Below are 13713 nucleotides of genomic sequence, written 5' to 3'. Positions count from 1 at the left end.
GAATAGTGACGTCACAGGTTTTTGTTTACTCTTTAGTACAATAAAATGGCGGCGTCTATCGAAGAAAATTGTGTTCCCATTCAAAAGTTTAACGCGTTCTAAATCTAATTTTCTGTCGGTCATAACTTTAACAATACGTCCGTTTGCTGTATTTATTACGTTCCAACACTTATATCAATTTTAAACTGTCTTTTTTCATTTAGTTTTACAATAAATTTCTCTACATCTAAAGATCAGCTGTCGAAGGAAAGTTATGAATCTAGCCTAGATCTAGGTCACTAGACTCAATGTAAATTCTAGATCTAGACTTAATGTAAATTCTACATCTAGAATCTATTTCAGGCCTTAATACATCTAGAATCTATTTCAGGCCTTAATTATTTTATATAAATCTTTGTTTGGCTAATTTAAGATAAAATTTAATTTGAAAGTTACTAGATTCTACTTCTAGACTTAGATCTAGATCTATGCGCGGAGACTCAAAAGTATAGTATAAAAATTCATGTCACGAGTAAATAGCTAAGTTGATAGCGTAGTCCGCTCTCATGCGGGTGGCACAGGTTCTAGACCAATATGTCAATGATCTTTTTTTTCAATTTTTTTTTTGTAGATGTGAATGATAAAGATGCCTATCTGAACTTGGCAGGATACAGGGCAGGTGAAGTAGAGTTCATCTGTTTCTTTGTCCTAAGCATATGAAAGGATAGTGTGGTCAGAGACATGCTCGGCTGGAATCGTTTTTTAAACGATAAAAACATGTTGTCTGAGACTTGGCGGGACACTGGGCAGGTGAAGTAGAGTTGAGTAGGTCACATGTGACGTCAGTATATGAAGGGATAGTCCGAAATCGGTGTTTTCGGTGTTTTTAAAAGATAAGAAACATATTTTTGAATGTGGGGGTCTGTTTTTTGTGACGATAAGTGACACTGCAGTAGCGTAGCGAGGAGGGGGGGGGAGGGGAGGCGGGGGGAGGTGGAGGCGGGAAGGGGGCGGGCGGGGGGACATATGTTGGGGCGCCAAAATGGTTTGGAAAATAAATTGAAAGGTTGAGGGGGGTTCAAATCGAAAGTTTGAGTGGGGAGGGGGTGCACATCAAAAGTTTGAGGGGGTGGGGGTTGAAAATCGAAATCTTGGGGGGGGGGTTAAAATCGAAAAGTTTGTCCCCTGGCGCCGGGAAGGGTCGCTATGCCTCTGAGTGACAGACGTGATGTTTTTTGATGGATGACCCCCGAAACCCACAGTTATCCAACGGATGACGGGTATTCTAGTATCAATTAAAATTCATGGTGGTGGAAGCGGACATGGAAAAGTAATTTGTTTCAATAGAATTTTTTTTCCATCATCCATCCCCTCCACCCCCATGATGGACTCTGGGGGGGGGGGTGGATGTGCCCTCCCTCCCCCCGTGTAGGTGGCCAACTAGGTACATTGTAGGTGGGCGTCACGACGTTTTTTTATCCCTAGTGTTGACGGGCGATACCCCTAAATCCAGGGGACAGCACGCCGGCAAAAACTGGTTGGCAAGGATGCAAACGTTACCCGTTTGTCTCCCCTGGCCGTGATGATGTGACATTCATGAGAGTGGGCTGCTGGGGATGGGGTGAGGACCCAAACAACATTTAAAAAAAACCTTCTCTTTGGATAATTTGGTCACTATACATGGGATATTGTAAATGAATGTTGTGGTCTAATCAATGGCAGGAATGGTAGTAACAGTACGGGTTTATATACGTTTATACATAATATATATATATATATATATATATATATATATATATATATATATATATATATGTATATATATATATATATATATATATATATATATATATATATATATATATATATATATATATATATATATATATATATATATATATATATATATATATATATATTATCAATAGTTAAATCTGCAGACAGTGCTAAGATCTACAAGTATAGTTCCATTATATATATATATATATATATATATATATATATATATATATATATATATATATATATATATATATATATATATATATATATATATATATATATATATATAACGCTGGTTGAGATGAAGTTAAGAAGACACCACTTTCTATCATTACCTGAATGTCCACTTGAAACGGCCATTGTACAGGTCTGAAGTTTTCGTTTAACGTCATGACTCGCGTGTAAACTGAAACGATACAATTTGATTAACGTCAATATAGCCATTAGCCTAACCTAACCTAACCTAACCTAACCCAATCCTACCCTACCCAACCCAACCCAACCCAACCCAACCCAACCCAACCCAACCCAACCCAACCCAACCTAACCTAACCTAACCTAACCTAACCCAATCCTACCCTACCCAACCCAACCCAACCCAACCCAACCCAACCCAACCCAACCTAACCTAACCTAACCTAACCTAACCTAACCTAACCTAATCTAACCTAACCTAACCTAACCTAACCTTATCTATCCTGAACTTACCCGACGCAACCCAACATATTTTTGTTACCAAGTGAATGGGAGTGAGGGAGATCCTTACGTAGAAACAGAAACTTAAAACAAAAACAAAACTGAAAAAAAGACAGACTTGATTCCGGTAAATAACAAACGAATGTAATTAGTAATTTTATTTCAGACTTGTATCTCTCAAACTTGACGGTTATGTTTCTTTCATTCCGAATCGGGTTACAGTTTTTTATTTTTATATCCCGCCCCCCCCCCCCCCCCCATTGCATGTGTTAAACAAGTCCAACGAGAAAGGATGGGAAAGGAGGAGTTACTCCGTCTACAGACCGTGATGTTTTTCTATGTTCTGAGGTTAAGATTAGAGTTAGGGCTAATGACTTGAGATAGGGTAAGGTAAAGGAAAACATTGATAGAGAACGATACATACAATAGTCTGAGTGTATTTTGTTTCTCTTCATATTTCAAAAGAAAACCTTTTTCAGAGCAAATGGATCACAACGATAATACTCTAAATGTTCAATGCATTGTTGTTTATTTTTAATCGTGTTCGTTGTTGTTAAAATAATGTGCTTGTTAAAAATTTAATGTGTGGATTTAGTCGAAATTCGCTTTAAAAAATTGATATATATATATATATTATATTATTTTAGTATTTATGGTACCTAGAAAAAAAATGTAAAATACTAAAAATAATGTTTTATTTTTATTTTTCTGACTCAAAATGTCCCCCTAATAAACATGGTATAAAAGTATACTTTTTAAGAAACTTTTATCGGCAAAATTTTGAGTGAAAAATATTTAAAAACCTGGGTTTTTTTCGAATACAGCTAATTAATGTTGACTCGCTTAAGTGAAACTTCAGGTTAGAATTTAAGCTAGATAAAAAGAAATAGAAACGTGGCCTTAGACGTCAAAAATCCAGGCTCTTTGCATCTTCAGTTTTTATAAAATTGATTTTTAAAATATAAAATATCTGAAATCAACTCACGTAGACTTTTTTTTTACGGCCTCGATGAAGTAATAATTGTTATTCATGTCAACAATCAATGATTATGGAAGCTATTTCGTCTAACTCGTTTTACATGTTAATCATAACACTCACAACATAACCAAGACTATATTTGATCCTAACCCTAACCGTATCAACAAAACCCGCCTAAGTTTAACATCTCGGCTAACCTTCACATAAAAATAGTTTTTTTTTAATAAACGCATTCATTTTATTAAATTAGTACTGCTTCTAAGATATTTTTAATCCCTTTTATTATATTTTTAGAAAGTTATGAGACCGATTTAGGTTTGTAGATCGAAGACCTATCGGCACTTTGCTATTTGTTTATATCGACCATAATGGAATGACCTTTGACCTATCGACACTGCTCTTTGTTATATCGTCCATAAACGAATGACCTTATACATTTAATAATGTTGGGAGGTCTAATTTTTGTGACAATGTTCTGTGTGAGTATATTTTTTACAAGCTTTTATTTAAGTCACTTCCTCTGTCTGTCTGTCGTCATTCCTTTTTGTTCCTCTTCTTTTAAAATGATTAAAAACGTTATAAATTTTGAATGATTGTAACTCGTAGGTTGGAACTTTGTGAACATGTTTTAGTGGGAGTGTTGAATTGTAACGTGGTTTAACATGGTAAGTGATGGAATGTGATGTTATGTTCATGGCGGGGGGGGGGGGGGGACTTGATGGTAGTTGTAGTGAGCAGGGACTGGGAACTGTGAGGATGTTTCAGTGATGGCTCGGGGACGTGGACCAAGGGGAATTGTGTGACGCTTTGTTACTATTTTAGTGGGGGGGGGGGGGGGCGTCCTTGCTGGTAGTCTCGATGTATATCTGTAGAGAGATTTAGACGTATGAGTTAAGATGAAGTAAACCTCGGCATATGAAGGGATGGTGGGTCAGCGCTATACCCAGCCTCATTTATTTTCCCCGACGTGAGTTAGGTACCCATCAGAGCTGAGTGGACTCAAGGACGTCCTACAATCACAAGTCCGAGCCGAGGTCCGAAATCGAAACTTTCGGGCTAGCAGCCAAACGCTCTACCATTCAACCACACCGTCCCTTACCGGTACAAATTGTTTGACGTCTTTTTTAGACGTCCCACTAGCTGTATCGAACGTCTGAACCCAACCCTGACCCCAACTCTGTATTAACCCATTATAAGATTAACCATTTTCACGACAACCATGTAGGAGTCCGTATTTCCCTCTGTCCCAATCGTGCCAGGCAAGTTTTCTTACTCTACAATATACTCCATAAAATTAGCTATGCAAGTTCTCGATTTCCGCTCCCCACACCCCCGCCCCTACCCCACCCATAGACGGTAGACAATCCCCCGGGGGGCAAATAAACATGTTTTTAACTCTGACGTCAATAACAAAATAATGAGTCGTTACTGTCACATTAATGGGTGTAAAATCAATAACTAATTCATTAATTGCTTAATTTGGATTTTACAAGACATTTATGCGCAGCGCTTTTTCAACAACACTATCTTTTTTCAAAAAAAAAAAAAAAATTTTTATATCGACTTGAAAACAATTTTTTTTTCTTTTTACTGTGATACATTTTAATTCAAATTTCTATATTTTGAATATATTATATTTGTTTTTACAGTAGCGTTAATTAGGTATTTACAATAGACCGTAGCTTTTTGATTCTCATATTGGAATTTCCGGTACTGGTAATAAAACTTTAACAAAATACTGGTTTAGGGGAGGGGATGGGGATATATATACACATATAAATATGGTTCCATGACAAGATATCTCAGACAAAATATCCCAGGCAAAATATCTAACGGACACATGATCTCAAGGACAAATTATCTCAAGGACAAATGATCTCAAGGACAAATGATCTCAAGGACAAATGATCTCAGGACAAATGATCTCAAGGACAAATGATTTCAGAACAAAATATCTCAAGGACAAATGATCTCAGGACAAATGATCTCAGGACAAATGATTTCAGGACAAATGATTTCAGAACAAAATATCTCAAGGACAATTGATCTCAGGACAAATGATCTCAGGACAAATCTCAGGACAAATGATCTCAAGGACAAATTATCTTAAGGACAAATTATCTCAGAACAAAATATCTAAAGGACACATGATCTCAAGGACAAATGATCTCAAGGACAAATGATCTCAAATACACATGATCTCAAGGATAAATGATCTAAAGGACAAATGATCTCAAGGACAAATGATCTCAGGACAAATCTCAGGACAAATGATCTCAAGGACAAATGATCTCAAAGACACATGATCTCAAGGACAAATGATCTCAAGGACAAATGATCTCAAGGACAAATGATCTAAAGGACTATTGATCTCAGGACAAATGATCTCAGGACAAATGATCTCAAGAACAAATGATCTCAGGACAAATGATCTCAAGGACAAATGATCTCAAGGACAAATGATCTCAAGGATAAATGATCTCAGGACAAAATATGTAACGGACAAATGATCTCAGGACAAATTATCTCAGGACAAATGATCTCAAGGACAAAATATGTAACGGACAAATGATTTCAGGACAAATGATCTCAAGACAAATGATCTCACGGAGAAAATAAATCAGGACAAAATACATCAGGACAAATGATATCATGGAGAAATGATCTCAGACAAAATATCCCAGACAAAATATCTCACGACAAAAATATGTATAGCATTTGGGATGATTTTAGTCGAGTCTTACCTGACTGGTCGGGCGTATAGAGAGGCTTGTCTGTTTGGATGAAAATATATCCAGGACTCTCGTTAACCAATAGGGTCGCTTCTTTCTTGAAAGGTGGCTCGTGATCCACCGTCTCCACGACCAGCTGAACGAACAGTGGTGAGGTCAAAGGTTGGGGAAGGTCAGCAACGTTGACCACAACTTTCACTGTTCGAACTTCACCTGGAAATATTCAAGGGAGGCGATTAGAAGAATAAACAAAAAAGAATATGAAGGGAGATAACTATAAAAAATTGGGTTACTATTAAATTGCTGATAAAAAAATAAGTTAAAAACTTCACCTGGAAATATTCAAGGGAGGCGATTAGAAGAATAAACAAAAAAGAATATGAAGGGAGATAACTATAAAAAATTGGGTTACTATTAAATTGCTGATAAAAAAATAAGTTAAAAACTTCACCTGATATATTCAAGGGAGAGCGATTAGAAGAATAAATTAAAAGAATGTGAAGGGAGATAATTATAAAGATTGAGTTACTTCTAAGTTGATGATAAAAACATAAGTGAAAACAATCAAGAGTTTAATATTGATAAACTCAGGATAACAAAATTACGAGAGACTACATAATATTTTTGTGTTGTATGAAAGTGTTTTTCTATAGTTTGGGGTCATCCATAAAAGACCTCACCCATTTTTAACCATTTGTACACCCCCCCCCCCCCCACATCGTTATAAATCACCATAAAACGCATCTACACACCCCCTCTTAAACAAAAAGACCCTAGACCTTCTACAATTAATTAATACACCTTCATCCCAACACGTACCCATAACCCTTAACAGAGCCTCACCTTCATGTAAAACTGATACAAAATAACCTAAATGACCATAGAGTTTATCTACAAATGATACGAATTCACCCCAATACGTAGCCTACATCTCCCCCAAACTGATACAAAATCACAAGTTTCACGCAGTGGCGTAGCGAGGTCGGGTGTCACCCGGTGCGGCACTTAATGGTGTTACCCCCCCCCCCCCCCCCAGAGGCGTAGCGACCCTTCCCGGGGACAAACCTTCAATTTTCGATTTGCAACCGCCCCCACCCCCCCCCCCCCCCCCCCGTCAAACTTTCGATTTGCACACCCCCCTTCTCAAACTTTCGATTTGCAACTCTTAAAAGACTATATACCACTCGAATTAATCACTTAATCATGTGGAATTATCATTTCTCTCTATATATTTTGCTATTTTTTGGCTTGGTGTCACCCCCTAAAAGGTGTCACCCGGTGCGGTCCGCACCCACCACCCACCCCCCTCGCTACGCTTCTGGTTTCACGTAATCCTAAACAGAGCCTCACAATCGTGTAAAACAGATACAAAAAAACCCCCGACAGAACCCCCACTAACCCCCAAACAGAGCCTCACCTTGCGGGACTGTTGCCACTGTTTGGAAGAAAACTTTCCTCCTGTCGGGATGGTCCTGCAGGTAGATCTTGTACGTGACGTCATGCTCTGCTTCCAGACAGGTGAGGCTGACCACTTCCTCCGTCTCCAGACGCAGCACATTGGGCAGAACGACAAAGTGGAATGGGCTGGGGTGGAGGGGGGGGGGGTGAAGAGAGAAGGGGGCGGGGGGTTGTGGATTGAGATTAAAACACATTTAATACAACGATTGGCGGAATTTTAATACCAGTGTCCGATAATAGAATCTTCTTTAAAAAAAAGGGGGTGTAAGGTTACTGGTAGTTAACTAAATACACACATGGCTTGGTAATCTCAATGCTAAACCTAACCCGAACCCTGGTCCTACCATACACCTAACCCCAATTTCTCACCATAAAAGTAGTCGAGATTACAATACTACTAACAACCTAACACACCTTTTTTTGTGAGAGTCTATTATTGGACATCGGTGGTATCTAAAATCATACCAACTGTCGATGAAACAATTATGTAAATGCAAACAAGCAATACAGCGTTGTAGATCTAAATAGAGTAGATAACTATTGAAATCATAAAGATATTTACTACATTTCTGAGTTTGAGATAGGAATAGGAGTCTTTTCAAAGGAAACAAGTAATTAAAAAAGTCTAGTGACAATTTTAGCGCTATTTCCTTATGTTATCTAAAAATAGCTCTGTCGTAGCGTAAATCAAGAACAGGGTTAGTAAAACCATTGGTTAGTTATTAAAACGTTTTTTATTAATTTTTTTTCAGTATTTTGCATGTTTTATTTACAATAGAGTAACATGACTAAAAACCATTGCGCGCCTAGCTACCGAACGTGATGTCGCAGCCATTGAACGTGATGGCGCAGCTAATGAACGTGATGACGCGTGTGGTGTGGTTGGATAAAATGCCTACTAATTCGGTCCAAATTTTAATTAATTCAAAAAAAAATTTGTGACCGAACGAAAGGATATTTTTGAAAACTTTCTTAGGCAATATTGTTCTAAATTATGGCAGGAATCGATTGGTACATGTTTCAAGTCGCTAAGTGGTCTGGTTGCCGAGATATGGGCCAAAAACTGCATTTTTGCGAGGTTTTTTTGGCTTTTCCGGGAAATCCATGAAAGAAACCCGGAATTTTTTTGGCCTATGTTCATCCTGGTAACTTGCTTAACATATTTGCTTTTGGAACTAGTCTTCGATATTGCTTCGTTGAGGAGGAGATACGACTTAAAGCTGCGGACACACATCCATCCATCCATTCATTCCCAGAAAAGACGAGTTAATAAACGCAATTCTCCAGAATGGAAATTGCGCTAAAAAAACCTTCGTAGTTTCAACCACGTAGTTACATCCAAAATGAAATCTACTAAAAACTTAAATTTTAACAAGCTTTTGAGTGCGCTGGAAGAAGAAAACTATTTTTGACGTCAACATAGAATATTTTAATCAATTTATTAAAACAGTATTCTAAAACGCAAAATAAAGTCTAAAATTCGTTTGCTAACATTGCTTTTTTTATAACGTAAAAGTGTGCACCATCTGAACACACCCCCCTCTCCTCATCGCACACCGTCACAAAACTACGGCCCCCCTCACCCCTCTACGAGTGTGACGTCGTTTATGGACGACCCCTTAATACTCGTTTATACGAGAGACGAACCCAACGCTCATCATGGGGCTGAGATGGCCAATCTCCTGCTTGACCGGAAGTGAAGTAGGCTCGATGGAGACTATGAGCAGACGACCAACACCAGACGATATTTATACCAGAGACAAGGTGTTAACTTTTGTCTAGACCAGGGGTCGGCTCTTTTGATGTCAAGATGCGGCTCGCCAGTTCCATAATAATGATAGTATTGTATATGTATAACTAATAAAAATATTATACTTTATAAAACAACTTTTAAAGAAGATAAAAACAATGATAATAGGTGGAGTAGAGCGTATATAAGCAGCTGACAGCTGCATGAACACAAGACCCAGCCCCACAACTGTGCTGTGGCCAGCCCCGTGGCAGTGGTTCCATGCTTTCCACTACCGAAGTGCAATTTAAAAAAAAAATATTTTAAATACTAATTGTTATTTCATTCAGAAGTCACTTTTTATGTCCATTAATTTGACTCCTGTGACATAGTTTTTTAGTTATAAGCTTCTAAATTGGGTAGGGATAGTGCTACAGTTATATAATTTGATTTTATTATCCTAGCAAAATCCTGGCTAAAATACTTATGTTTTGTGCGAAAACATGTGTATGTTTTTATATGAATAAATAGTGTTTCAGACTTAAACCCATTTATTTTAAATCTATTTACCTAATCTTAATCAAATACCATAATGTTGAAAAAAAATATTGTTAGTGGCTCTTTGAAAACTGTGAAATCATGTAAAGTTTTATTTTTGGCTCTTCCGCCTCAAAAGGTTGCCGACCCTTGGTCTATACCAAAAAAAATTGAGTTATTTAAAGTTTGAGCATGTAAGCAAACACCATATAATTAGTTCAAAACACAATTTCTTATGCTTTAATTATTATTACGAATTTTCCAGAATTTTCAGTTTTGAGCATACATTTTTCATTTCCTAAAAAACAAGTTTATAACATGTTAGGAAAGTTCTAAAACAATTTAAATAAAAAACTAAAAAATACTAAAATGTATTTAAGTGAGTGCTTTAGACCTTACGATCTGCATTTTATGTCTTCTATTTTTATGGCAAGGGTCGGTTATACCTTTTTATTTTTTAAAATAAAAAAGCAATTGAAGTCTTCTTTTTAATTTGTTTTATTAACATAACGTTCGGTAGTCTAGTTTTTTTTTAGCAAAGAACTTGAAATGTATTTTTAATGCAAGGATCGGTAGTATTTTTTTTTAAGCAAAGAACGTGTGAAGTCCTTTTTAATTCAATGATCGGCAATCTTTTTTTTTCAGCAAAGAGTTATTCTCATCAATTATTTCTGCTCGAACAATTTTAAAACGGCGTACAGAAAAAATACACGTTCTTATAGTTTGAATTATTAGAACTAAATCGAGAAAAATTTAAATATAGATTTTACCCACAGTTTATTTTGGCAGAAAGTTATGTATTATTAACGTGAAAAAGCAACATTTTAAAATTATTTCTGCCAAGAAATATTAGAATGAGCAGCACTTAAAATCACATCCAAGTTTTGACGCTCAATTTTAAAACTGGATAAAAAATGTGCGTGTACATTAGCCCGGTTAATTTACTTAATGGTTGTTTTCTTAATGTTTTCTTATTTAATGGAAAATGCTGTTTTTTTTTTACATATAGTGACGTATTTGGTGCCAAGTTGCAGGTTGTTGACCTCTGGTTTACATATATTTATCCCACGGGACGGCGTGGCCTAGTGGTAGCCCGATAGACTCCTGCGCTAGACTGCTAACCCTAGTTCGAATCCGGGTTAAAGTCAGTAGCACTGATGGGTACCTAACGAACAGATAAGGATAATGATATGTATCTCACAAGCCAAACCCTGTAACCCCTAGTTCTGTGATCGACGAATTATTTTTAAAGTTGCCGACACTGTTTCTTCGGCACTTTTTTTTTGGGGGGGGGGGGGGGGTGGACACTGTTAAAATTATATATGTTTCTATATATATTCCATTTTGTTCGGTGGGGGGTGGGGGAGATGTCTGGAAGAAACTCTGGTTGCCGACCCCCTGTATTATTCTATAAATAGGACGGGTCTTCGTGTTGGCGAGAATGACGGACAACAGAACCGAGAGTGTCCGAGTTTGGTTCCGTATGAAGTTTATGAAGTCTCTGAGTTCACTCAGCTTTAACTGGTACCCGCCTGGAGTCGTGTGTAAGAAATTACCGGTTAAGCTTAGCGCCTATCACAATTTTCCTTCAGGTAACCGAGGTCTCAGAAACAAAACGGACTATAAAGAACTAAATGTCACAAGGTAAGTGCAGTGGCGTAGCGAGGTCGGGTGTCACCCGGTGCGGCACTAAATGGTGTCACCCCCTGGGGCGTAGCGACTCTTCCTTGGGACAAACTTTCAATTTTTGATTTGCACCCCCTCGAACTTTCGATTTGCACCCCCCCCCCCCCCCCTAAAAAATTTTTCTATATATTTTACTATTTTTGCCCAGGTGTCACCCCCCCCCCCCCGTAAGTGGTGTCACCCGATTCGGTCCGCACCCCTCCCGACCCCCCCCCCCTCGCTAAGCCTCTGGGCTCTGGGTAAGTGTAGTTTTTAATAGGGGAGTAAGCCTAATTATCCTATCCACATGTTGGAATTTTAAAAAAGCTATGTAAGATTATCAACATGTTAAAAAATTGAAAGACTGAGAAAGAAATAACTGCTCACACATTAAAAAATCAAAAGGCTAAGTTAGTCTAACACGAAATTTAAAAAATCGAAAGCTTACAAATACTAATTATTCACACACTGAAAAATCTAAAAGCTGACTAAGACTATCAATACATCGAAAAATAAAAAAAATAAAAAAACTGAGAAAAAGACTAGCAATTCAAAATTGAAAAATACAAAGGTTGGGAAAGACTAACTATTCACACATTGTTAAATAAAAGAGCTAAGCAAGTCTATCTAAATATATAAATAATCAAAACGCTAAGTAAGTCTATCTATACATTTAAAAAATCAAAAGCTTATTAAGTCTATCTATACATTAAAAATTAAAACGATAAGCAAATATATCTATACATTAAAACATTAAAAGGCTAAGAAAGTCTATCTATACATTAAAAAATCAAAAGACTAAGTAAGTCTATCTATACATAAAAAAATCAAAACGCTCAGTAAGTTTATCTATACATTAAAAAATTTTTAAAAGTTGATTAAGTCTATGTATACTCTATACATTAAAACATCAACAAGCTGAATAAGTCAATCTCTACTCACACACATCGACAAGCAACTCACCTGCACACGACACCTGCCGATAGGTACATCAACACGGCGGCCACCACACACAACAACATCATGATGAACAGATTCCCAAAGCGAATAATATCACCAGTACCATCAGCTGGTAGATGGTTGGAGTTTAGTTTTCCTACGAGTTTGATAACTGTTTGGTAGTTTTATCAGTAGTAATAGGTACGTTCATAATGGAATTATACGTGTAGATCTTAGCACTGTCTGCAGATTTAACTATTGATAATATATTTGCATTTATATGGTTTTATATATATATATATATATATATATATATATATATATATATATATATATATATATATATATATATATATATATATATATATATATATATATATATATATATATATATATATATATATATATATGTGTGTGTGTGTGTGTGTGTGTGTGTGCTTATATGCTTATATGTATGAGAAAGATAGAAATACATGAGTTGGTCTATGTGTGTGAAAGCAGTTCACCCCCCCCCCTTTCCTCTACTCGACACAATGTATAGACGGCTAAATCGAGTGCTTGACATTGTTATGTATCCATTACAGGTCAGAAAGGGACAGAAGCGGAGTTCAAGGTTAAACAAAAAATAAATAAATGAATAATGTGTACAATGTATAATAATATTGTTTATTATTCGGACTAATTGAAGAATAAATGATTTTTTTTTAAATATCGAACTCCACTACTATTTATATAACTATATTTGTTAATTCTCTTCCTTTAGCTAATATTTTGTAGTTAACGGTTTTAATTTCTTTTTTCTTTTTTTTAAAATAAAATCGCTTGACGTTAAATAAGTGTGTAAAATCGTGATGAAATTGTTCCGTTAACAATCAATAACAACGTTTCTCAATTTTAAAAAAACTTGTTGTGACAAAAGACATGTTGCAATGCAATGCCATTGGAACTAGACCTACCGGTTCGGTTTGAAACGAATAGGCTCTGTGAAATTTCGTTCTCCAGATTTCACGCATGACGGAAAATAAAAAGTAAAAAAAAAATAACTTAAACGCTCTGCGTTTCATTTTTATTTTTTTATCATTTTAAACATCCTTTCCTCGTGAACTCTACTCCAACTGCTCTATTGATTGTTTTGTAAGAAACGTGAACTTTTATCACTTTAACTTTCATGACGTATATAAAAATCATGCTTTAAAAAAATGTAGTTGAATTATAGA

At 36.4% G+C, this 13713-nt stretch overlaps 1 protein-coding gene across 1 annotated transcript in view; it reads right to left on the bottom strand.

Annotated features, from left to right (window-relative positions):
• LOC131956925 (complement C3) overlaps window positions 1–13713 on the bottom strand; it is a 78437-nt gene that overhangs the window by 61827 nt on the left and 2897 nt on the right. The window contains exons 2-5 of the mRNA XM_059321560.1: window positions 12521–12739; window positions 7586–7752; window positions 6181–6381; window positions 2097–2167 (exon numbers count right to left, since the gene is read on the bottom strand). Coding sequence (XP_059177543.1) covers window positions 2097–2167; window positions 6181–6381; window positions 7586–7752; window positions 12521–12582 — 501 coding nt within the window. The 5' untranslated portion in view covers window positions 12583–12739. The remainder of the gene's footprint in view (window positions 1–2096; window positions 2168–6180; window positions 6382–7585; window positions 7753–12520; window positions 12740–13713) is intronic.

Source organism: Physella acuta, unplaced genomic scaffold (assembly GCF_028476545.2).
Source record: "Physella acuta isolate Inbredline_101_S28 unplaced genomic scaffold, ASM2847654v3 ptg001186l, whole genome shotgun sequence".
Taxonomy (NCBI): domain Eukaryota; kingdom Metazoa; phylum Mollusca; class Gastropoda; family Physidae; genus Physella; species Physella acuta.
This window is presented reverse-complemented; position numbering and strand designations above follow the sequence as displayed.